This window comes from Coregonus lavaretus, assembly GCF_964263955.1.
Source record: "Coregonus lavaretus genome assembly, chromosome: 18".
Classification (NCBI taxonomy): Eukaryota; Metazoa; Chordata; class Actinopteri; order Salmoniformes; family Salmonidae; genus Coregonus; species Coregonus lavaretus.
The window spans coordinates 2,543,594-2,570,061 of NC_140005.1; the positions used below are offsets into that span (position 1 = coordinate 2,543,594).

General features: G+C 47.9%; 1 protein-coding gene across 1 annotated transcript in view; it reads left to right on the plus strand.

Moving 5' to 3' along the window:
* Positions 1 to 26,468, plus strand: part of LOC311145278 (vam6/Vps39-like protein) — a gene marked incomplete at its 3' end in the record, with an annotated part of 69,539 nt that overhangs the window by 32,768 nt on the left and 10,303 nt on the right. The window contains 8 exon segments of the mRNA XM_084181512.1: positions 4,385 to 4,511; positions 4,930 to 5,072; positions 5,954 to 6,094; positions 10,489 to 10,602; positions 10,604 to 10,631; positions 19,015 to 19,101; positions 19,677 to 19,750; positions 19,990 to 20,206. Of these exon segments, the coding sequence (XP_084037638.1) occupies positions 4,385 to 4,511; positions 4,930 to 5,072; positions 5,954 to 6,094; positions 10,489 to 10,602; positions 10,604 to 10,631; positions 19,015 to 19,101; positions 19,677 to 19,750; positions 19,990 to 20,206 (931 nt within the window).

A 26,468-nucleotide genomic window follows, 5' to 3' on the forward strand; every position in this document is an offset into this window, starting at 1 on the left:
ATTAGGCTTAAACAAGGATCGGATGTCGTCAACCTTCTTTTCAAAGTGGTTGACGAAGTCATCCACAGAGAGAGAGGAGGGGGGGAGGGGGGGGGGAGGATTCAGGAGGGAGGAAAATGTGGCAAAGAGCTTCCTAGGGTTAGAGGCAGATGCTTGGAATTTAGAGTGGTAGAAGGTGGCCTTAGCAGCAGAAACAGATGAAGAAAATGTAGAGAGGAGGGAGTGAAAAGATGCCAGGTCGGCAGGGAATTTAGTTTTCTTCCATTTCCGCTCCGCTGCCCGGAGCTCTGTTCTGTGAGCTCGCAATGAGTCATCAAGCCACGGAGCTGGAGGGGAGGACCGAGCCGGCCGTGAGGATAGGGGACACAGAGAGTCAAAGGATGCAGAAAGGGAGGAGAGGAGGGTTGAGGAGGCAGAATCAGGAGATTGGAGGGAGAAGGATTGAGCAGAGGGAAGAGATGATAGGATGGAAGAGGAGAGAGTAGTGGGAGAGAGAGAGCGAAGGTTGCGGCGGCGCATTACCATCTGTGTAGGGGCAGAGTGAGTAGTGTGGGAGGAGAGTGAGAGAGAAAAGGAAACAAAGTAGTGGTCGGAGACTTGGAGGGGAGTTGCAGTGAGATTAGTAGAGGAGCAGCATCTAGTGAAGATGAGGTCAAGCGTATTGCCTGCCTTGTGAGTAGGGGGGGACGGTGAGAGGGTGAGGTCAAAAGAGGAGAGGAGTGGAAAGAAGGAGGCAGAGAGAAATGAGTCAAATGTGGACATAGGGAGGTTGAAATCCCCCAAAACTGTGAGGGGTGAGCCATCCTCAGGGAAGGAACTTATCAAGGCGTCAAGCTCATTGATGAACTCTCCAAGGGAACCTGGAGGGCGATAGATGACAAGGATATTAAGCTTAAATGGGCTAGTGACTGTGACAGCATGGAATTCAAATGAGGAGATAGACAGATGGGTTAGGGGAAAAACTGAGAATGTCCACTTGGGAGAGATGAGGATTCCTGTACCACCACCCCTCTGACCAGATGCTCTCGGGGTATGCGAGAACACATGGTCAGACGAGGAGAGAGCAGTAGGAGTAGCGGTGTTTTCAGTGGTGATCCATGTTTCCGTCAGCGCCAGGAAGTCGAGGGACTGGAGGTTGGCATAGGCTGGGATGAAGTCAGCTTTGTTGGCAGCAGAACGGCAGTTCCAGAGGCTGCCTGCGACCTGGAACTCCACGTGGGTGGTGCGTGCAGGGACCACCAAATTGGAGAGGCAGCAGCCACGCGGTGTGGTGCGTTTGTGTAGCCTGTGCAGAGAGGAGAGAACAGGGATAGGCAGAGGCATAGTTGACAGGCTGTAGCAAATGGCTACAAAAATGCAGAGGAGATCGGAATGAAATGGGCTAAGCATCTGGGAGTGGAGAGAGCAGGGCCTCCCTCACCAAATCTTCTAGCTCGGAAACTAAAATTGTTTCACTGAACCACCCGAACAAAAACTCTCCCAACTTCCGCCTTTGGAAATCAGAATTGTTGTGAACCACAGCGGTTCAATGTTTAAAGGAGTAGACTCAACCCACTTTGTTCAGCTAGCCTACTATGACTCCATAGCCAACTAGCAGACTAGCATCCAATAACAATAACACACAGTTTAGCACCAACACTTGGTCACAACAAACCACCAATATTGTGATATCACACTAAACAGATCATTCGTGTCTGTGTCAAGTTCCTTATATGACGCAGCAATGATTAGACGTTGGCTAGCTAGGACAAGTAAATTGTGGTTAGCTACTACAGTACAGCCAAATGGTCATGTTGGGTAGCTAGCAATGGCCACTGTGTCGACTCTGTTTGAAGAACGGCTAGCTAGCTAGCTTCGTGCTACAGCTGGCACGGCCGAGGACACTGCCAAGACACAGTAACTACCCACAACAACCCACGAAGCCTAGCTATGACGCCGTAGCCAACCTGCAAGCTAGCATCCATTAACACACAACTTAGCATCAACACCTGGCCACAACAAACTGCCAAGAGTGTGTCAGCACACCAAACAGACAATTCAAGTCCGTGTCGAGTTCCCTTCACAACGCAGCAAAAAAAAAAAATAATAATAATAATAATAATAATTAAACGTTGGAACCAGCTCTCCAGCGTTGCTAATCGTTACCAATAGCTACCCGCTAGCTAGCTAGCCTCGTGCCTCGATACTAGTCCACAATTACCTATGGAAAGCTACTACAACCACAATACTAACCTACAATAAATTCAATACCTAACTACAGCTAGCTACCTACCTACGATCTAATACATGGTTAAGCAAAAGTTAAACGTTGGGTAGGAGTACATTACCGTTGGAACCAGCTCTCCAGCGTTGCTAATCGTTACCAATAGCTACCCGCTAGCTAGCTAGCCTCATGCCTCGAAACTAACCCACAAATTACCCACGGAAAGCTACAATAACAACAATAATACTAACCTACAATAAATACAATACCTAACTACAGCTAACTACCTACCTACGATCTAATACATGGTTAAGCTTTACTCAACACTACATGTAGCTTACCCCTACTTACCTACTTACCTACTTACCTCCATCACACACACGGTAGCCAGGGTACTACTGCATGAAATGCTACTACTACTACTACTGCTACTACAACTACTACTACTATCACTACTACTACTACTACTACTACTACTACTACTGCTACTCCTACTACTACTACTACCACTACTACTACTACTACTACTAATGCTGCTACTACTGCTACTACTACTACTACTACTACAACTACTATCACTACTACTACTACTACTACTATCACTACTACTACTACTACTACTACTACTACTACTACTACTACTATTACTACTACTACTACTGCTGCTACTACATCACTACTACTACTACTACTACTGTTCTGCTACTACTACTACTACTGCTACTGACTACTACTACTACACTACTACTACTACTACTGTTATTGCTACACTACTCACTACTACTACATCCCTCTATCTCTCCCCTCCTCCTATCCCTCTCCCCTCCTCCATCCCTCTCTCTCCCCTCCTCCATCCCAATATCTCTCCCCTCCTCCTATCCCTCTCTCCCCTCCTCCATCCCTCTCTCCCCTCCTCCTATCCCTCTCTCCCCTCCTCCTATCCCTCTCTCCCTCCTCCATCCCTCTCTCCCCTCCTCCATCCCTCTATCTCTCCCCCTCCTCCTATCCCTCTCTCCCCTCCTCCTATCCCTCTCTCCCCTCCTCCATCCCTCTCCCCCTCCTCCATCCCTCTCTCCCCTCCTCCATCCCTCTCTCCCCTCCTCCTATCCCTCTCTCCCCTCCTCCATCCCTCTATCTCTCCCCTCCTCCATCCCTCTATCTCTCCCCTCCTCCATCCCTCTCTCTCCCCTCCTCCATCCCTCTCTCTCCCCTCCTCCATCCCTCTCCCTCTCCTCCATCCCTCTCCCTCTCCCCTCCTCCATCCCTCTCCCTCTCCCCTCCTCCATCCCTCTCCCCTCCTCCATCCCTCTATCTCTCCCCTCCTCCCTCCATCTCTCCCCTCCTCCATCCCTCTATCTCTCCCCTCCTCCCTCCCTCTATCTCTCCCCTCCTCCATCCCTCTCTCTCCCCTCCTCCATCCCTCTCTCTCCCCTCCTCCATCCCTCTCCCTCTCCTCCATCCCTCTCCCTCTCCCCTCCTCCCTCCCTCTATCTCTCCCCTCCTCCATCCCTCTCTCCCCTCCTCCATCCCTCTATCTCTCCCCTCCTCCATCCCTCTATCTCTCCCTCCTCCATCCCTCTATCTCTCCCCTCCTCCCTCCCTCCCCTCTCCCCTCCTCCATCCCTCCCTCTCTCCCCTCCTCCATCCCTCTATCTCTCCCTCCTCCATCCCTCTATCTCTCCCCCCTCTATCCCTCTATCTCTCCCCCCCTCATCCCTATATCTCTCCCCTCCTCCTATCCCTCTCTCCCCTCCTCCATCCCTCTCTCTCCTCCTCCATCCCTCTATCTCTCCCCTCCTCCAACCCTCTATCTCTCCCCTCCTCCAACCCTCTATCTCTCCCCTCCTCCATCCCTCTATCTCTCCCCTCCTCCATCCCTCTATCTCTCCCCTCCTCCATCCCTCTATCTCTCCCCTCCTCCATCCCTCTATCTCTCCCCTCCTCCATCCCTCTATCTCTCCCCCCTCCATCCCTCTATCTCTCCCCTCTCTCCCCTCCTCCCTCCCTCCCTCTCTCCCCTCCTCCATCCCTCCCTCTCTCCCCTCCTCCATCCCTCTATCTCTCCCCTCCTCCCTCTCTCCCCTCCTCCATCCCTCTATCTCTCCCCTCCTCCATCCCTCTATCTCTCCCCTCCTCCATCCCTCTCTCTCTCCCCTCCTCCATCCCTCTCTCCCCCAACAGATGATGGATGATGTGGAAGGCGATAAGAGACAGCAGGTTCACCACATCCAGAATCTCTACGCCTTCAATCTGTTCTGTCAGAAGAGGTTTGATGACTCCATGCAGGTGTTCGCTAAACTCGGCACAGGTGAGCTTCTGGCTGTCCGTTAACTACCTGAACAATGTCTCTCGTTGCAGATTTTGGCTGGGTCTCTAATGGCACCCTATATAGTGCATTACTTTTGATCTGCTGCCTTATCTATGATGTAAACAGCAGGACTGTGTGTCTAATACAGGGACGTTAAAGTTAATCTTCTGCTACTACATTAGAGAATAGAGGGCCGTTTTGGATGCAGTGTGATCTCAGAATTACAGTAACCTGTTTCATTTTAAGGCTCTGGTCAACAGCAGTGCGCCGTACAGGGAATAGAGGGTCTTAGTAATGCTGTACCTTCCTCCCACAGATCCCACCCATGTGATAGGTCTGTATCCGGACCTGCTCCCCACCGACTATGCGCCGTACAGGGAATAGAGGGTCTTAGTAATGCTGTACCTTCCTCCCACAGATCCCACCCATGTGATAGGTCTGTATCCGGACCTGCTCCCCACCGACTACCGGAAACAGCTGCACTACCCCAACCCCCTGCCGACTCTGTCTGTAGCAGAACTGGAGAAGGCACATCTCGCACTCATAGACTACCTGACACAGGTCTGGGGGGGGGGGGTTGTGTAGGCCAGTGTGTAGGCCAGTGTGTAGGCTAGTGTGTAGGCCAGTGTGTAGGCCAGTGTGTAGGCCAGTGTGTAGGCTAGTGTGTAGGCTAGTGTGTAGGCCAGTGTGTAGGCTAGTGTGTAGGCTAGTGTGTAGGCTAGTGTGTAGGCCAGTGTGTAGGCCAGTGTGTAGGCCAGTGTGTAGGCCAGTGTGTAGGCCAGTGTGTAGGCTAGTGTGTAGGCCAGTGTGTAGGCTAGTGTGTAGGCCAGTGTGTAGGCTAGTGTGTAGGCCAGTGTGTAGGCCAGTGTGTAGGCCAGTGTGTAGGCCAGTGTGTAGGCTAGTGTGTAGGCTAGTGTGTAGGCCAGTGTGTAGGCCAGTGTGTAGGCTAGTGTGTAGGCTAGTGTGTAGGCCAGTGTGTAGGCTAGTGTGTAGGCCAGTGTGTAGGCTAGTGTGTAGGCCAGTGTGTAGGCTAGTGTGTAGGCTAGTGTGTAGGCTAGTGTGTAGGCCAGTGTGTAGGCTAGTGTGTAGGCTAGTGTGTAGGCTAGTGTGTAGGCCAGCGTGTAGGCCAGCGTGTAGGCCAGCGTGTAGGCCAGCGTGTAGGCTAGCGTGTAGGCCAGTGTGTAGGCCAGTGTGTAGGCCAGTGTGTAGGCTAGTGTGTAGGCCAGTGTGTAGGCCAGTGTGTAGGCCAGTGTGTAGGCCAGTGTGTAGGCTAGTGTGTAGGCCAGTGTGTAGGAGATCCATATGCATTTATTTTTTCCATTAGATGACATTGATATGTGTGGTTTTTTGATTCTATGGAACCCACGACTCTCTGAAAAACAGTGGCAAGTGTTACTGAATGGATTATCCTGGCTACATAAATGCAATGAAATGTATTCCAGAAACGCAGCCACCTGGTGAAGCAGCTGAACGACTCGGAGCCCTCCACCCCCTCTCCCCTCATGGAAGGAACGCCCACCATCAAGAGTAGAAAGAAGCTTCTGCAGATCATCGACACCACGCTGCTCAAATGCTACCTGCATGTACGTATGGATGCCTCAGATTAACTCCCAATTCCATGGTAACGAAACATGGTATACCAAATAAAAACCATTGATTTCAAAGATGAACAAACTACTTTTAACAATTTCCCAAAACACATTTAAGAACTGTGCAGATACAAAGTTTGGTTTGGAATTAACTGAGGGAGATTTCACTGTAATTCTGTTACCAAACTTTGCATCTGCACAGTTTTTCTTGTAATTTGTACGATTTTTTGTATTTACTGTATAAATTGTTTGAAGTAGCCGTTGTGCATAGAGTTGTATGATTTGTTAATCTTTTAAATCAATGTTTTTTGTTTTAAAGTGAAACATTTGACTCTCAGTGTAATTCCGTTACTGTAGAATTACCCTTATATCCTCTCTCCAGACCAACATGGTCCAGGTGTCCCCTCTGTTAATCTGGTGGCTCTCTTCTCTCCAGACCAACGTGGCCCTGGTGTCCCCTCTGTTAATCTGGTGGCTCTCTTCTCTCCAGACCAACATGGTCCTGGTGTCCCCTCTGTTAATCTGGTGGCTCTCTTCTCTCCAGACCAACGTGGTCCTGGTGTCCCCTCTGTTAATCTAGTGGCTCTCTTCTCTCCAGACCAACATGGTCCTGGTGTCCCCTCTGTTAATCTGGTGGCTCTCTTCTCTCCAGACCAACGTGGCCCTGGTGTCCCCTCTGTTAATCTGGTGGCTCTCTTCTCTCCAGACCAACATGGTCCTGGTGTCCCCTCTGTTAATCTGGTGTCTCTCTTCTCTCCAGACCAACGTGTCCCCTCTGTTAATCTGGTGGCTCTCTTCTCTCCAGACCAACGTGGCCCTGGTGTCCCCTCTGTTAATCTGGTGGCTCTCTTCTCCAGACCAACGTGGCCCTGGTGTCCCCTCTGTTAATCTAGTGGCTCTCTTCTCTCCAGACCAACATGGTCCAGGTGTCCCCTCTGTTAATCTAGTGGCTCTCTTCTCTCCAGACCAACATGGTCCAGGTGTCCCCTCTGTTAATCTAGTGGCTTTCCTCTCTCCAGACCAACGTGTCCCCTCTGTTAATCTGGTGGCTCTCTTCTCTCCAGACCAACGTGGCCCTGGTGTCCCCTCTGTTAATCTAGTGGCTCTCTTCTCTCCAGACCAACATGGTCCTGGTGTCCCCTCTGTTAATCTGGTGGCTCTCTTCTCTCCAGACCAACATGGTCCTGGTGTCCCCTCTGTTAATCTGGTGGCTCTCTTCTCTCCAGACCAACATGGTCCTGGTGTCCCCTCTGTTAATCTAGTGGCTCTCTTCTCTCCAGACCAACGTGGCCCTGGTGTCCCCTCTGTTAATCTAGTGGCTCTCTTCTCTCCAGACCAACATGGTCCTGGTGTCCCCTCTGTTAATCTGGTGGCTCTCTTCTCTCCAGACCAACATGGTCCTGGTGTCCCCTCTGTTAATCTGGTGGCTCTCTTCTCTCCAGACCAACATGGTCCTGGTGTCCCCTCTGTTAATCTAGTGGCTCTCTTCTCTCCAGACCAACATGGTCCTGGTGTCCCCTCTGTTAATCTAGTGGCTCTCTTCTCTCCAGACCAACATGGTCCTGGTGTCCCCTCTGTTAATCTAGTGGCTCTCTTCTCTCCAGACCAACATTGTCCTGGTGTCCCCTCTGTTAATCTGGTGGCTCTCTTCTCTCCAGACCAACGTGGTCCTGGTGTCCCCTCTGTTAATCTAGTGGCTCTCTTCTCTCCAGACCAACATGGTCCTGGTGTCCCCTCTGTTAATCTGGTGGCTCTCTTCTCTCCAGACCAACGTGGCCCTGGTGTCCCCTCTGTTAATCTGGTGGCTCTCTTCTCTCCAGACCAACATGGTCCTGGTGTCCCCTCTGTTAATCTGGTGGCTCTCTTCTCTCCAGACCAACGTGTCCCCTCTGTTAATCTGGTGGCTCTCTTCTCTCCAGACCAACGTGGCCCTGGTGTCCCCTCTGTTAATCTGGTGGCTCTCTTCTCTCTAGACCAACGTGGCCCTGGTGTCCCCTCTGTTAATCTAGTGGCTCTCTTCTCTCCAGACCAACATGGTCCTGGTGTCCCCTCTGTTAATCTAGTGGCTCTCTTCTCTCCAGACCAACATGGTCCTGGTGTCCCCTCTGTTAATCTAGTGGCTCTCTTCTCTCCAGACCAACATGGTCCAGGTGTCCCCTCTGTTAATCTAGTGGCTTTCCTCTCTCCAGACCAACGTGTCCCCTCTGTTAATCTGGTGGCTCTCTTCTCTCCAGACCAACGTGGCCCTGGTGTCCCCTCTGTTAATCTAGTGGCTCTCTTCTCTCCAGACCAACATGGTCCTGGTGTCCCCTCTGTTAATCTGGTGGCTCTCTTCTCTCCAGACCAACATGGTACTGGTGTCCCCTCTGTTAATCTGGTGGCGCTCTTCTCTCCAGACCAACATGGTCCTGGTGTCCCCTCTGTTAATCTAGTGGCTCTCTTTTCTCCAGACCAACGTGGCCCTGGTGTCCCCTCTGTTAATCTAGTGGCTCTCTTCTCTCCAGACCAACATGGTCCTGGTGTCCCCTCTGTTAATCTAGTGGCTCTCTTCTCTCCAGACCAACATGGTCCTGGTGTCCGCTCTGTTAATCTAGTGGCTCTCTTCTCTCCAGACCAACATGGTCCTGGTGTCCCCTCTGTTAATCTAGTGGCTCTCCTCTCTCCAGACCAACGTGTCCCCTCTGTTAATCTGGTGGCTCTCTTCTCTCCAGACCAACGTGGCCCTGGTGTCCCCTCTGTTAATCTAGTGGCTCTCTTCTCTCCAGACCAACATGGTCCTGGTGTCCCCTCTGTTAATCTGGTGGCTCTCTTCTCTCCAGACCAACATGGTCCTGGTGTCCCCTCTGTTAATCTGGTGGCTCTCTTCTCTCCAGACCAACATGGTCCTGGTGTCCCCTCTGTTAATCTAGTGGCTCTCTTCTCTCCAGACCAACATGGTCCTGGTGTCCCCTCTGTTAATCTAGTGGCTCTCTTCTCTCCAGACCAACGTGGCCCTGGTGTCCCCTCTGTTAATCTAGTGGCTCTCTTCTCTCCAGACCAACATGGTCCTGGTGTCCCCTCTGTTAATCTAGTGGCTCTCTTCTCTCCAGACCAACATGGTCCTGGTGTCCCCTCTGTTAATCTAGTGGCTCTCTTCTCTCCAGACCAACGTGGCCCTGGTGTCCCCTCTGTTAATCTGGTGGCTCTCTTCTCTCCAGACCAACGTGGCCCTGGTGTCCCCTCTGTTAATCTGGTGGCTCTCTTCTCTCCAGACCAACGTGGCCCTGGTGTCCCCTCTGTTAATCTTGTGGCTCTCTTCTCTCCAGACCAACGTGGCCCTGGTGTCCCCTCTGTTAATCTAGTGGCTCTCTTCTCTCCAGACCAACGTGTCCCCTCTGTTAATCTGGTGGCTCTCTTCTCTCCAGACCAACGTGGCCCTGGTGTCCTCTCTGCTAATCTAGTGGCTCTCTTCTCTCCAGACCAACGTGGCCCTGGGTGGTCTCCTGTTAATCTGGTGGCTCTCTTCTCTCCAGACCAACATGGTCCTGGTGTCCCCTCTGTTAATCTGGTGGCTCTCCTCTCTCCAGACCAACGTGGCCCTGGTGTCCCCTCTGTTAATCTAGTGGCTCTCTTCTCTCCAGACCAACGTGGCCCCTCTGTTAATCTGGTGGCTCTCTTCTCTCCAGACCAACGTGGCCCTAGTGTCCCCTCTGTTAATCTAGTGGCTCTCTTCTCTCCAGACCAACGTGTCCCCTCTGTTAATCTAGTGGCTCTCTTCTCTCCAGACCAACGTGTCCCCTCTGTTAATCTAGTGTCTCTCCTCTCTCCAGACCAACGTGTCCCCTCTGTTAATCTAGTGGCTCTCCTCTCTCCAGACCAACGTGGCCCTGGTGTCCCCTCTGTTAATCTGGTGGCTCTCTTCTCTCCAGACCAACATGGTCCTGGTGTCCCCTCTGTTAATCTAGTGGCTCTCTTCTCTCCAGACCAACGTGGCCCCTCTGTTAATCTGGTGGCTCTCTCTCTCCAGACCAACGTGGTCCTGGTGTCCCCTCTGTTAATCTAGTGGCTCTCCTCTCTCCAGACCACGTGGCCCTGGTGTCCCTCTGTTAATCTAGTGGCTCTCTTCTCTCCAGACCAACGTGTCCCCTCTGTTAATCTAGTGGCTCTCTTCTCTCCAGACAACGTGTCCCCTCTGTTAATCTAGTGGCTCTCCTCTCTCAGACCAACGTGTCCCCTCTGTTAATCTAGTGCTCTCTTCTCTCCAGACCAACGTGGCCCTGGTGTCCCCTCTGTTAATCTAGTGGCTCTCCTCTCTCCAGACCAACGTGTCCCCTCTGTTAATCTGGTGGCTCTCCTCTCTCCAGACCAACGTGTCCCCTCTGTTAATCTGGTGGCTCTCCTCTCTCCAGACCAACGTGGCCCTGGTGTCCCCTCTGTTGCGGCTGGACAATAACCACTGTCACATTGAGGAGAGTGAGTACATCCTGAAGAAGGCCCACAAGTACAGCGAGCTCATCATCCTGGTATGAGAAGAAGGGCCTGCACCAGAAAGGTAATCAACATTGTCACTATGGACTGCGTTTACACAGGCAGCCCAATTCTAATATTTTATTTCACTGATTGTTCTTTTGACCAATCAGATCAGCTCCCTTGACAATAATTGGGCAAAAGGTCATAATTGGGCTGGCTGTGTAAATGCAGCCTATCAAAGCTATACTGCAGTCTTCAGAGTACTGTGAATGAGGAGCATTAACACTGTAGTACATTTGAGTCCTTTAGTAGACACTCTCATCCAGAGTTACAATTAGTGCCTTCAACTTGCATAGGTAAAACAACCACATAGGATCGCCATCATTGTGGCTATAACCTTCCAAAATAGCTGCTATCTACAAAGTCTGTGCTAGTGAGAGTAGAAGACCAGTGTTACACAGAGAGCATCGGTTGTTCTGAGCAAGCAGGGGGACCAGAGAGAAAGGCCTTGTCTATCTGTCTGAAGAAGGACCCCTCTCAGAGCTCTGCTCTCTGTGGTGTGTGTCCTGTCTGAAGGATAGTCATGTTATTAGTGGTGGTTCTGGGCCAGGCCAGTGTGTTTGGATAGTCATGTTATTAGTGGTGGTTCTGGGCCAGCCAGTGTGTTTTGGATAGTCATGTTATTAGTGGTGGTTCTGGGCCGGGCCAGTGTGTTTTGGATAGTCATTTTATTACTGGTGGTTCTGGGCCAGCCCAGTGTGTTTTGGATAGTCATGTTATTAGTGGTGGTTCTGGCCAGGCCAGTGTGTTTTGGATAGTCATGTTATTAGTGGTGGTTCTGGGCCAGCCCAGTGTGTTTTGGATAGTCATGTTATTAGTGGTGGTTCTGGGCCGGGCCAGTGTGTTTTGGATAGTCATGTTATTAGTGGTGGTTCTGGGCCGGACCAGTGTGTTTTGGATAGTCATGTTATTAGTGGTGGTTCTGGGCCAGCCCAGTGTGTTTTGGATAGTCATGTTATCAATGGTGGTTCTGGGCAAGGCCAGTGTGTTTTGGATAGTCATGTTATTAGTGGTGGTTCTGGGCCGGGCCAGTGTGTTTTGGATAGTCATGTTATTAGTGGTGGTTCTGGGCCAGCCCAGTGTGTTTTGATAGTCATGTTATTAGTGGTGGTTCTGGGCCGGGCCAGTGTGTTTTGGATAGTCATGTTATTAGTGGTGGTTCTGGCCGGGCCAGTGTGTGTTTTTAATCATCAGTCTGCCACAAGCCGTTCTAGTGATGTAATGCTGCTGAGGTTTCTGTGTCCTCCTCTCTCTCTCTGTCTCTCTCTCTCTCTCGCTCTCTCTCTCTCTCTCTCTCTCTCTCTCTCTCTCTCTCTCTCTCTCTCTCTCTCTCTCTCTCTCTCTCTCTCCCTCTGTGTCTCTGTCTCTCTCTCTTCTGTCTCTCTCTCTCTCTCTCTCTCTCTCTCTCTCTCTCCCTCTGTGTGTCTCTCTCTCTCCTCTCTCTCTCTCGCTCTCTCTCTCCTGTCTCTCTCTCTCTCTCTCTCTCTCTCATCTCTCTCTCTCTCTCTCTCTCTCTCTCTGTGTCTCTCTCTCTGTCTCTCTCTCTCTCTGTCTCTGTCTCTCTCTGTCTCTCTCTCTCTGTCTCTCTGTCTCTCTCTCTCTCTCTGTCTCTCTCTCTGTCTCTCTCTCTCTCTCTGTCTCTCTCTCTCTCTCTGTCTCTCTCTCTCTCTCTCTCATCTCTCTCTCTCTCTTTCTCTTTCTCTGTCTCTTTCTCTGTCTCTGTCTCTCTCTCTCAATTCAATTTCAATTCAAGGGGCTTTATTGGCATGGGATACATATGTTTACATTGCAAGTGAAATAGATAATAAACATAAAAGTGAACAGTAAATATTACACTCACACAAAAGAATAAAGACATTTCAAATGTCATAGTATGTCTATATATAGTCGTTGTAACGATGTGCAAATAGTTAAAGTACAAAAGGGAAAAATAAATCAACATAAATATAGTTTGTATTTACAATGGTGTTTGTTCTTCACTGGTTGCCCTTTTCTTGTGTTAACAGGTCACAAATCTTCCTGCTGAGATGGCACATTGTTGTATTTCACCGAATATATATGGGTTTTATCAAAATGTGATTTGTTTTCGAATTCTTTGTGTGATCTGTGGGTAATATGTGTCATACATTTGGCAGGAGGTTAGGAAGTGCAGCTCAGTTTCCACCTCATTTTGTGGGCAGTGTGCACATAGCCTGTCTTCTCTTGAGAGCCAGGTCTGCCTACGGTGACCTTTCTCAGTAGCAAGGCTATGCTCACTGAGTCTGTACTTAGTCAAAGCTTTGCTTCATTTTGGTCAGTCACAGTGGTCAGGTATTTTGCCACTGTGTACTCTCTGTTTAGGGCCAAATATCATTCTAGTTTGCTCAGTTTTTTTGTTAATTCTTTCCAGTGTGAAGTAATTATCTTTTTGTTTTCTCATGATTTGGTTGGGTCTAATTGTGTTGTTGTCCTGGGGCTCAGTGGGGTCTGTTTGTGTTTGAACAGAGCCACAGGACCAGCTTGCTTAGGGGACTCTTCTCCAGGTTCATCTCTCTGTAGGTGATGGCTTTGTTATGGAAGTTTTGGGAATCGCTTCCTTTTAAGTGGTTGAAGAATTTATCTATTTTCTGGATTTTGATAATTAGCGGGTATCGGCCTAATTATGCTCTGCATGCATTATTTGTTGTACACTGAGGATATTTTTTGCAGAATTCTGCATGCAGAATCTTGATTTGGTGTTTGTCAAATTTTGTGAATTCTTGGTTGGTGAGCGGATCCAAGACCTCACAACCATAAAAGGCAATGGGTTCTATAACTGATTCAAGTATTTTTAGCCAGATCCTAATTGGTATGTAAAATTGTATGTTCCTTTTGATGGCATAGAAGGCCCTTCTTGCCTTGTCTCTCAGATCGTTCACAGCTTTGTGGAAGTTACCTGTGGCGCTGATGTTTAGGCTGAGGTATGTATAGTTTTTTTGAGTGCTCTGGGGCAACGGTGTCTAGATGGAATTTGTATTTGTGGTCTTGGCAACTGGACCTTTTTTGGAACACCATTATTTTTGTCTTAGTGAGATTTACTGTCAGGGCCCAGGTCTGACAGAATCTGTGAAGAAGATGTAGGTGCGGCTGTAAGCCCTCCTTGGTTGGGAACAGAAGCACAAGATCATCAGCAAACAGTAGACATTTGACTTCAGATTCTAGTAGGGTGAAGCCGGGTGCTGCAGACTGTTCTAGTGCCCTCGCCAATTAATTCATATATACAGTTGAAGTAGAAAGTTTAAATACACTTAGGTTGGAGTCATTAAAACTCGTTTTTCAACCACTCCACACATTTCTTGTTAACAAACTATAGTTTTGGCAAGTCGGTTAGGACATCTACTTTGTGCATGACACAAGTAATTTTTCCAACAATTGTTTACAGACAGATTGTTTTACTTATAATTCATTGTATCACAATTCCAGTGGGTCAGAAGTTTACATACACAAAGTTGACTGTGCCTTTAAACAGCTTGGAAAATTCCAAAAAATTATGTCATGGCTTTAGAAGCTTCTGATAGGCTAATTGACATCATTTGAGTCAATTGGAGGTGTACCTGTGGATGTATTTCAAGGTCTACCTTCAAACTCAGTGCTTCTTTGCTTGACATCATGAAACAATCTAAAGAAATCAGCCAAGACCTCCACAAGTAGACCTCCACAAGTCTGGTTCATCCTTGGGAGCAATTTCCAAATGCCTGAAGGTACCACGTTCATCTGTACAAACAATAGTAAGCAAGTATAAACACCATGGGACCACGCAGCCGTCATACCGCTCAGGAAGGAGATGCGTTCTGTCTCCAAGAGATGAACGTACTTTGGTGCGAAAAGTGCAAATCAATCCCAGAACAACAGCAAAGGACCTTGTGAAGATGCTGGAGGAAACAGGTACAAAAGTATCTATAGCCACAGTAAAACGAGTCCTATATTGACATAACCTGAAAGGCCGCTCAGCAAGGAAGAAGCCACTGCTCCAAAACTGCCATAAAAAAGGCAGACTACGGTTTGCAACTGCACATTGGGACAAAGATCGTACTTTTCGGAGAAATGTCCTCTGGTCTGATGAAACAAAAATATAAGTGTTTGGCCAAAATGACCATTGTTATGTTTGGAGGGAAAAGGGTGGTAGCTTACATGCCGAAGAACACCATACCAAACTGTGAAGCATGGGGGTGGCAGCATCATGCTGTGGGGGTGCTTTGCTGTAGGAGGGACTGGTGCACTTCACAAAATTATTATTATTATTATTATTACAAAATAGATGGCATCATGAGGAAGGAAAATTATGTGGATATATTGATGCAACATCTCAAGACATCAGTCAGGAAGTTAAAGCTTGGTCGCAAATGGGTGTTCCAAATGGACAATGACCCCAAGCATACTTCCAAAGTTGTGGCAAAATGGCTTAAGGACAACAAAGTCAAGGTATTGGAGTGGCCATCACAAAGCCCTGACCTCAATCCTGTAGAAAATGTGTGGGCAGAACTGAAAAAGCGTGTGCGAGCAAGGAGGCCTACAAACCTGACTCAGTTACACCAGCTCTGTCAGGAGGAATGGGCCAAAATTTACCCAACTTATTGTGGGAAGCTTGTGGAAGGCTACCCGAAACGTTTGACCCAATTTAAACAATTTAAAGGCAATGCTACCAAATACTAATTGAATGTATGTAAACTTCTGACCCACTGGGTATGTGATGAAATAAATAAAAGCTGAAATAAATCATTCTCTCTACTATTATTCTGACATTACACATTCTTAAAATAAAGTGGTGATCCTAACTGACCTAAGACAGGGCATTTTTACTAGGATTAAATGTCAGGAATTGTGAAACTGAATTTAAATGTATTTGGCTAAGGTGTATGTAAACTTCCGGCTTCAACTGTAACTCTGGGTCTTCCATTCCTGTGGTGGTCGTGATGAGAGCCAGTTTCATCATAGCGCTTGGGATAAGTGGTTTATCTATACATCTCCGTTTTGGATAGATAACTCTCTGTCTGTCCGTCTCTCGCTCTCTCTCTTTCTCCCTGTCTTTCTCTGTCAATTCAGTTCAATTGAAGGGCTTTATTGGCATGGGAAACGTATGTTAACATTGCCAAGGCAAGTTAAATAGATAGTAAACAAAATTTAATTAACAGTAAATATTAACTGTAAACATTACACTCACAGAAGTTCCAAAAGAATAAAGACATTTCAAATGTCATATTATGTGCCAATACATTGCTCAAAAAAATAATGGGAACACTAAAATAACACATCCTAGATCTGAATGAATGAAATAATCTTATTAAATACTTTTTTCTTTACATAGTTGAATGTGCTGACAACAAAATCACACAAAAATTATCAATGGAAATCAAATTTATCAACCCATGGATGTCTGGATTTGGAGTCACCCTCAAAATTAAAGTGGAAAACCACACTACAGGCTGATCCAACTTTGATGTAATGTCCTTAAAACTAGTCAAAATGAGGCTCAGTAGTGTGTGTGGCCTCCACGTGCCTGTATGACCTCCCTACAACGCCTGGGCATGCTCCTGATGAGGTGGCGGATGGTCTCCTGAGGGATCTCCTCCCAGACCTGGACTAAAGCATCCGCCAACTCCTGGATAGTCTGTGGTGCAACGTGGCGTTGGTGGATGGAGCGAGACATGATGTCCCAGATGTGCTCAATTGGATTCAGGTCTGGGGAACGGGCAGGCCAGTCCATAGCATCAATGCCTTCCTCTTGCAGGAACTGCTGACACACTCCAGCCACATGAGGTCTAGCATTGTCTTGCATTAGGAGGAACCCAGGGCCAACCGCACCAGCATATGGTCTCACAAGGGGTCTGAGGATCTCATCTCGGTACCTAATGGCAGTCAGGCTACCTCTGGCGAGCACATGGAGGGCTGTGCAGCCCCCCAAAGAAATGCCACCCCACACCATGACTGACCCACCGCCAAACCGGTCATGCTGGAGGATGTTGCAGGCAGCAGAACGTTCTCCACGGCGTCTCCAGACTCTGTCACGTCTGTCACATGTGCTCAGTGTGAACCTGCTTTCATCTGTGAAGAGCACAGGGCGCCAGTGGCGAATTTGCCAATCTTGGTGTTCTCTGGCAAATGCCAAATGTCCTGCACGGTGTTGGGCTGTAAGCACAACCCCCACCTGTGGATGTCGGGCCCTCATACCACCCTCATAGAGTCTGTTTCTGACCGTTTGAGCAGACACATGCACATTTGTGGCCTGCTGGAGGTCATTTTGCAGGGCTCTGGCAGTGCTCCTCCTGCTCCTCCTTGCACAAAGGCGGAGGTAGCGGTCCTGTTGCTGGGTTGTTGCCCTCCTACGGCCTCCTCCACGTCTCATGATGTACTGGCCTGTCTCCTGGTAGCGCCTCCATGCTATGGACACTACGCTGACAGACACAGCAAACCTTCTTGCCACAGCTCGCATTGATGTGCCATCCTGGATGAGCTGCACTACCTGAGCCACTTGTGTGGATTGTAGACTCCGTCTCATGCTACCACTAGAGTGAAAGCACCGCCAGCATTCAAAAGTGACCAAAACATCAGCCAGGAAGCATAGGAACTGAGAAGTGGTCTATGGTCACCACCTGCAGAACCACTCCTTTATTGGGGGTGTCTTGCTAATTGCCTATAATTTCCACCTGTTGTCTATTCCATTTGCACAACAGCATGTGAAATGTATTGTCAATCAGTGTTGCTTCCTAAGTGGACAGTTTGATTTCACAGAAGTGTGATTGACTTTGTGTTACATTGTGTTGTTTAAGTGTTCCCTTTATTTTTTTGAGCAGTGTAGTTAAAGCTCTTTTCTTGTGGCAACAGGTCACAAATCTTTTTGATGGCACACTGTGGTATTTCACCCAATAGATATGGGAGTTTATCAAAATGGGATTTGTTTTCTAATTCTTTGTGGGTCTGTGTAATCTGAGGGAAATATGTGTCTCTAATATGGTCATACATTTGGCAGGAGGTTAGGAAGTGCAGCTCAGTTTCCACCTCATTTCTCTCTCTACCTCTCTACCTCTCTACCTTAAAGCCAGTTAAAGTTAAATTCCTTCTGGCTGTTTAAACACAGAGAGTTGTAATCATGATAGTTGATCACATTACCTTTTTCCCTTCCTCCCCTAGTCCTGCTCTTCTTCGTCCCCTAGTCCTGCTCCTTTTCCTCCCCTAGTCCTGCTCTTCCTCCCCTAGTCCTGCTACTCTTCCTCCCCTAGTCCTGCTCCTCTTCCTCCCCTAGTCCTGCTCCTCTTCCTCCCCTAGTCCTGCTCCTCTTCCTCCCCTAGCCCTGCTCCTCTTCCTCCCCTAGCCCTGCTCCTCTTCCTCCCCTAGTCCTGCTCCTCTTCCTCCCTTAGCCCTGCTCCTCTTCCTCCCCTGCTCCTCTTCCTCCCCTAGTCCTGCTCCTCTTCCTCCCCTAGCCCTGCTCCTCTTCCTCCCCTGCTCCTCTTCCTCCCCTAGTCCTGCTCCTCTTCCTCCACTAGCCCTGCTCCTCTTCCTCCCCTAGCCCTGCTCCTCTTCCTCCCCTAGCCCTGCTCCTCTTCCTCCCCTAGTCCTGCTCCTCTTCCTCCCCTAGCCCTGCTCCTCTTCCTCCCCTGCTCCTCTTCCTCCCCTAGTCCTGCTCCTCTTCCTCCCCTAGCCCTGCTCCTCTTCCTCCCCTAGCCCTGCTCCTCTTCCTCCCCTAGTCCTGCTCCTCTTCCTCCCCTAGTCCTGCTCCTCTTCCTCCCCTAGCCCTGCTCCTCTTCCTCCCCTAGTCCTGCTCCTCTTCCTCCCCTAGTCCTGCTCCTCTTCCTCCACTAGCCCTGCTCCTCTTCCTCCCCTAGCCCTGCAGGTGTTGTTGGACCAGTCCACCAAGGCTAACTCTCCCCTCTTCCTCCCCTAACTCTCCCCTCTTCCTCCTCTAGCTCTGCAGGTGTTGTTGGACCAGTCCACCAAGGCTAACTCTCCCCTCTTCCTCCCCTAACTCTCCCCTCTTCCTCCTCTAGCTCTGCAGGTGTTGTTGGACCAGTCCACCAAGGCTAACTCTCCCCTCTTCCTCCCCTAACTCTCCCCTCTTCCTCCCCTAGCTCTGCAGGTGTTGTTGGACCAGTCCACCAAGGCTAACTCTCCCCTCTTCCTCCCCTAACTCTCCCCTCTTCCTCCACTAGCTCTGCAGGTGTTGTTGGACCAGTCCACCAAGGCTAACTCTCCCCTCTTCCTCCCCTAACTCTCCCCTCTTCCTCCTCTAGCTCTGCAGGTGTTGTTGGACCAGTCCACCAAGGCTAACTCTCCCCTCTTCCTCCCCTAACTCTCCCCTCTTCCTCCCCTAGCTCTGCAGGTGTTGTTGGACCAGTCCACCAAGGCTAACTCTCCCCTCTTCCTCCCCTAACTCTCCCCTCTTCCTCCCCTAGCTCTGCAGGTGTTGTTGGACCAGTCCACCAAGGCTAACTCTCCCCTAAAGGGGCATGAGAGGACTGTGCAGTACCTCCAGAGACTGGGTGAGCTCACCTCTCAACACTATGTTTTAAACATCCAAATAAAAACTGGATTAGAGACATACAATAGACTTTACAGACAACATATTTAAATGTGTGACTGACAGAGAACACGTGCACACGGTTATAGCACCATAACATTTGACATTTGAGTCATTTAGCAGACGCTCTTATCCAGAGCGACGTACAGTTAGTGCATACATATTTTTTTATTTTTTCATACCCCCCGTGGGAATCGAACCCACAACCCTGGCGTTGCAAACGCCATGCTCTACAAACTGAGCTACATCCCCTGCCGGCCATTCCCTCCCCTACCCTAGACGACGCTGGGCCAATTGTGCGCCGCCCCATGGGTCTCCCGGTCGCGGCCGGCTACGACAGAGCCTGGATTCGAACCAGGATCTCTAGTGGCACAGCTAGCACTGCGATGCAGTGCCTTAGACCACTGCGCCAATCGGGAGACATACTGCGCCACTCGGGAGACACCATATGAATACCACATACTGCTCAATAACTCTCATACCCACATCCCACTCTCATCTCTGAGCTCTCTAAGACTCCTCTTTTTCTCTCCTCAGGGATGGAGAATCTGGGCATCATCTTCGAGTTCTCTCCCTGGGTGCTGAAGATCTGTCCTGAAGACGGACTGAAGGTGAGAGAGTGCCTCAATTCCAAATCGACCCCTTTCCCTTGGCCCTACACCCGATGGAGTGACACTCCTTGTGACGTGTTTAATACTGCAGAATCGAGGGCCACTTGGAGATGAAACCAAGGGATCAATAAATGCATCAACTTCTAAACACCCTCCAACTGGAGGGACAATTTAATGTGAAAATCATGAAACAAGAACATTGTCCCAGTATTTATATTGTGTGTCTGTCTCTGCCCCAGATCTTCACTGAGGACCTGACGGAGGTAGAGACCCTGCCCAGAGACAAGGTCCTGAACTTCCTGAAGGAGGGTTTTAAGGAGCTGGCTGTGCCCTACCTGGAGCACATCATACATGTCTGGGAGGAGACAGGACCAGAGTTCCATAACGTCCTCATACAGCTGTACCTAGAGAGGGTCCAGGGGCTCATGAAGCAGTACCTCAACTCCCTGCCCGAGGGTAAGATCTACTACTACTACTGCTACTACTACTATCACTACTACTACTACCACCATACTACCACTACTACTACCACCACTACTACTACTACTACTACTACTACTACTACTACTACTACTACTACTGCTACTACTACTACTACTATCACTACTACTACTACTACTACTACTACTACTTCTACTACTACTACCACAACCACCACACTACTACTACTACTACTACTATCACTACTACTATCACTACTACTACTACTAATACTACTACTACTACTACTACTACTACTACCACAACCACCACACTACTACTACTACTACTACTACTACTACTACTACTACTACTACTATCACTATCACTACTACTATCACTACTACTACTACTAATACTACTACTACTACTACTATCACTACTACTATCACTACTAGTACTACTACTACTATTACTACTACTACTACTACTATCACTACTACTACTACTACTACTACTACTACTACTGCTACTACTACTACTACTACTGCTACTACTACTACTACTATCACTACTACTACTACTACTACTACTACTACTTCTACTACTACTACCACAACCACCACACTACTACTACTACTACTACTATCACTACTACTATCACTACTACTACTACTAATACTACTACTACTACTACTACTACTACCACAACCACCACACTACTACTACTACTACTACTACTACTACTACTACTACTACTACTACTATCACTATCACTACTACTATCACTACTACTACTACTAATACTACTACTACTACTACTATCACTACTACTATCACTACTACTACTATCACTACTAGTACTACTACTACTATTACTACTACTACTACTACTATCACTACTACTACTACTACTACTACTAATACTATCACTACTAATATCACTACTACTATCACTATTACTACTATCACTACTACTACTACTACTACTCCTATAACTACTACTACAACTACTACTACTAGTAGTACTACTCACTATCACTACTACTATCACTACTACTACTACTATCACTACTAGTACTACTACTATCACTACTATTACTACTACTACTATCACTACTACTATCACTACTACTAATACTAATACTATCACTACTAATATCACTATCACTACTAGTACTAATTATATCACTACTATTACTACTACTACTATCACTACTACTATCACTACTACTACTACTAATACTATCACTACTAATATCACTATCACTTACTACTACTACTATCACTACTACTATTACTAATACTATCACTACTAATATCACTATCACTGCTACTACTACTACTATCACTATTACTACTATCACTACTACTACTATCACTACTAGTACTACTACTACTACTATCACTACTATTACTACTACTACTACTATCACTACTACTACTACTACTCCTATAACTACTACTACTACTATCACTACCACTACTACTATTACTGCTAGCCCTATCACTACTACTACTATCACTACTACTACTATCACTACTAGTACTACTACCACTGCTATCACTACTACTACTACCACTGCTATTACTATCACTATCACTACTACTACTATCACTACTACTACTACTACTACTACTACTACTACTACCACTGCTATCACTACTACTACTACCACTACTACTAATAATATTACTACTACTTCTACTACTATCAGTACTACTATTACTGTTATCCCTATCACTACTACTACTATCACTACCACTACTACTATTACTGCTAGCTGTATCACTACTACTACTATTACTGCTAGCTGTATCACTACTACTACTACTTCTACTACTATCACTACTACTACTACTACTACTACTACTATCACTACTACTACTACTACTACTACTACTACTACTACTACTACTACTACTACTATCACTATCACTACTACAACTATCACTACTACTACTACTACCACTACTACTACTACTACTACTACTACAGTACTGATACAGCTGTACCTAGAGATGGTCCAGGGACTCATGAAGCAGTACCTCAACTGTTTACTACTACTACTACTGCCGCTATCACTACTACTACTCAAATCAAAATCAAATCAAATGTTACTTGTCACATGCACCGAATACAACAGGTGTAGAACTTACCGTGAAATGCTTACTTACAAGCCCTTAACCAACAATGCAGTTCAAGAAATTGTTAAGAAAAGATTTACTAAATAAAGTAAAAAAATAAAAATGTCACACAATAAAAGAACAATAACGAGGCAATATACAGGGAGTACCGGTACCGAGTCAATGTGCGGGGGTACAGGTTAGTCGTGGTAACTTGTACATGTAGGTAGGGGTAAAGTGGAGTAGCAGCAGTGTAAAAACAAAGGGGTTGTCAATGTAAATAGTCCGGGTGGCCATTTTATTAATTGTTCAGGAGTCTAATGGCTTGGGGGTAGAAGCTGTTAGGGAGCCTTTTGGACCTAGACTTGCCGCTCCAGTACCGCTTGCCGTGCAGTAGCAGAGAGAACAGTCTGACTTGGTTGACTGGAGTCTTTGACAATTTTTTGGGCCTTCCTCTGACACCGCCTGGTATAGAGTTCCTGGATGGCAGGAAGCTTGGCCCCAGTGATGTACTGGGCTGTACGCACTACCCTAAGTAGTGCCTTGCGGTCGGAGGCCAAGCAGTTGCCATACCAGGCGGTGATGCAACCGGTCAGGATGCTCTTGATGGTGTAGCTGTAGAACTTTTTGAGGATCCCATGCCAAATCTTTTCAGTCTCCTGAGGGGGAAAAGGTGTTGTCATGCCCTCTTCACGACTGTCTTGGTGTGTTTGGACCATGATAGTTTCTTGGTGATGTGGACACCAAGGAACTTGAAACTCTCGACCCGCTCCACTACAGCCCCGTGGATGTTAATGGGGCCCTGTTCGGCCGGCCTTTTCCTGTAGTCCACAATCAGCTCCTTTGTCTTGCTCACATTGAGGGAGAGGTTGTTATCCTGGCACCACACTGCCAGGTATCTGACCTCCTCCCTGTAGGCTGTCTCATCGTTGTTGGTGATCAGGCCTACCACTGTTGTGTCGTCAGCAAACTTAATGATGGTGTTGGAGTCGTGCTTGTCCACGCAGTCGTGGGTGACCAGAGAGTACAGGAGGGGACTAAGCATGCACCTCTGTGGGCCCCCGTGTTAAGGATCAGCGTGGCAGATGTGTTGTTGCCTACACGTACCACCTGGGGGCGGCCCGTCAGGAAGTCCAGGATCCAGTTGCAGAGGGAGGTGTTTAGTCCCAGGGTCCTTAGCTTAGTGATGAGCTTTGAGGGCACTATGGCGTTGAACGCTGAGCTGTAGTCAATGAACAGCATTCTCACATAGGTGTTCCTTTTGTCCAGGTGGGAAAGGGCAGTGTGGAATGCGATTGAGATTGCGTCATCTTTGGATCTGTTGGGGCAGTATGTGAATTGGAGTGTGTCTAGGGTTTCCAGGATGATGGTGTTGATGTGAGCCATGACTTTCAAAGCACTTCATGGCTACCGACGTGAGTGCTACGGGTCGGTAGTCATTTAGGCAGGTTACCTTCGCTTTCTTGGGCACCGGGACTATGGAGGTCTGCTTGAAACATGTAGGTATTACAGACTCGGTCAGGGAGAGGTTGAAAATGTCAGTGAAGACACTTGCCAGTTGGTCTGCGCATGCTCTGAGTACACGTCCTGGTAATCCGTCTGGCCCTGCGGCCTTGTGAATGTTGTCCTGTTTAAAGGTCTTGCTCACATCGGCGACGGAGATCGTGATCACAGTCATCCGGAACAGCTGATGCTCTCATGCATACTTCAGTGTTGCTTGCCTCGAAGCGAGCATAAAAGGCATTTAGCTCGTCTGGTAGGCTCGCGTCACTGAGCAGCTCGCAGCTGGGTTTCCCGTAATAGTTTGCAAGCCCTGCCACATCCGACGAGTGTCAGAGCCTGTTTAGTAGGATACAATCTTAGTCCTTTATTGACGCTTTGCCTGTTTGATGGTTCGTCAGAGGGCATAGCGGGATTTCTTATAAGCGTCCGGATTTGCATTCCGCTCCTTGAAAGCGGCAGCTCTAGCCTTTAGCTCGGTGTGGATGTTGCCTATAATCCATGGCTTCTGGTTGGGATATGTATGTACGGTCACTGTGGGGTCAACGTCGTCCATGCATCTATTGATGAAGCCGGTGACTGAGGTGGTATACTCCTCAATGCCATTGGATGAATCCCAGAACATATTCCAGTCTGTGCTAGCAAAACAGTCCTGTAGCGTAGCATCCGCTTCATCTGACCACTTCTGTATTGAGCGAGTCACTGGTACTTCCTGCTTTAGTTTTTACTTGTAAGCAGGAATCAGGAGGATAGAATTATGGTCAGATTTGCCAAATGGAGGGCGAGGGAGAGCTTTGTATGCGTCTCTGTGTGTGGAGTAAAGGTGGTCTAGAGTTGTTGTTATTTTTTTTTCGTCTGGTTGCACATTTAACATGCTGGTAGAAATGAGGTAAAACGGATTTAAGTTTCCCTGCATTAAAGTCCCCGGCCACTAGGAGCGCCGCCTCTGGATGAGCGTTTTCCTGTTTGCTTATGGCCTTATACAGCTCATTGAGTGCAATCTTAATGCCAGCATTGGTTTGTGGTGGTAAATAGACGGCTAAAAATAATATAGATAATCTCTCTTGGTAGATAGTGTGGTCTACAGCTTATCATGAGGTACTCTACCTCAGGCGAGCAATACCTTGAGACTTCTTTAATATTAGACATTGCGTACCAGCTGTTATTGACAAATAGACACACACCCACACCCCTCGTCTTACCAGACGTAGCTGTTCTGTCCTGCCGATACACGGAAAACCCAGCCAACTCTATATTATCCGTGTCGTCGTTCAGCCACGACTCGGTGAAACATAAGATATTACAGATAGTCTTGATCGTAGGTCATCCAGTTTATTTTCCAGTGATTGCACGTTGGCCAATAGAACGGATGGTAGAGGCGGTTTACCCACTCGCCGAAGAATTCTCACAAGGCACCCGGACCTCCGCCCCCTGTATTTCTTATGAAGCAGTCCCTCAACTCCCTGCCTGAAGGAAAGACCTGCCTAAGGGACGACTATACACACTACTGGAGGCCTGTGGATAAGCCAGCAGTTATCAGCCAGTAGGGCTGAGCGATTAACCGAAATGTCGGTTATCTTTCGTTTTTAAACAACTAATTGACTTGCGCCGGTTCAGTTATTTGAAATTCCATTTCGTTCTGTTTTTGTCTGTGAGCTCAATGCGCACATTGCGCTGCAGTTTCTCTAGAGATGCATCAGATCATGCCTGAACTGTGCGATGTACTAGGGAGGTGTAGTTTCCAACATGCCAATGTTCTACATAGTTTAGCGTTGAAAACGTGATAATGAACTACAATGATCATGATCCAATCCGCGGCTACTTGTCCGGTCTGTGTTTCTTTTACGCCTGCTACGTAAGGTACCGAAGAATGCACGGTCAAGTGGGGATACATGGAGAGCAGTTTCTTCGAGGTATCGCTATCTGAAAATACATCTACAGTGAGGGAAAAAAGTATTTGATCCCCTGCTGATTTTGTATGTTTGCCCACTGACAAAGACATGATCAGTCTATAATTTTAATGGTAGGTTTATTTGAACAGTGAGAGACAGAATAACAACAAAATAATCCAGAAAAACGCATGTCAAAAATGTTACAAATTGATTTGCATTTTAATGAGGGAAATAAGTATTTGACCCCTCTGCAAAACATGACTTAGTACTTGGTGGCAAAACCCTTGTTGGCAATCACAGAGGTCAGACGTTTCTTGTAGTTGGCCACCAGGTTTGCACACATCTCAGGAGGGATTTTGTCCCACTCCTCTTTGCAGATCTTCTTCAAGTCATTAAGGTTTCGAGGCTGACGTTTAGCAACTCGAACCTTCAGCTCCCTCCACAGATTTTCTATGGGATTAAGGTCTGGAGACTGGCTAGGCCACTCCAGGACCTTAATGTGCTTCTTCTTGAGCCACTCCTTTGTTGCCTTGGCCGTGTGTTTTGGGTCATTGTCATGCTGGAATACCCATCCACGACCCATTTTCAATGCCCTGGCTGAGGGAAGGAGGTTCTCACCCAGGATTTGACGGTACATGGCCCTGTCCATCATCCCTTTGATGCGGTGAAGTTGTCCTGTCCCCTTAGCAGAAAAACACCCCCAAAGCATAATGTTTCCACCTCCATGGTTGACGGTGGGGATGGTGTTCTTGGGGTCATAGGCAGCATTCCTCCTCCTC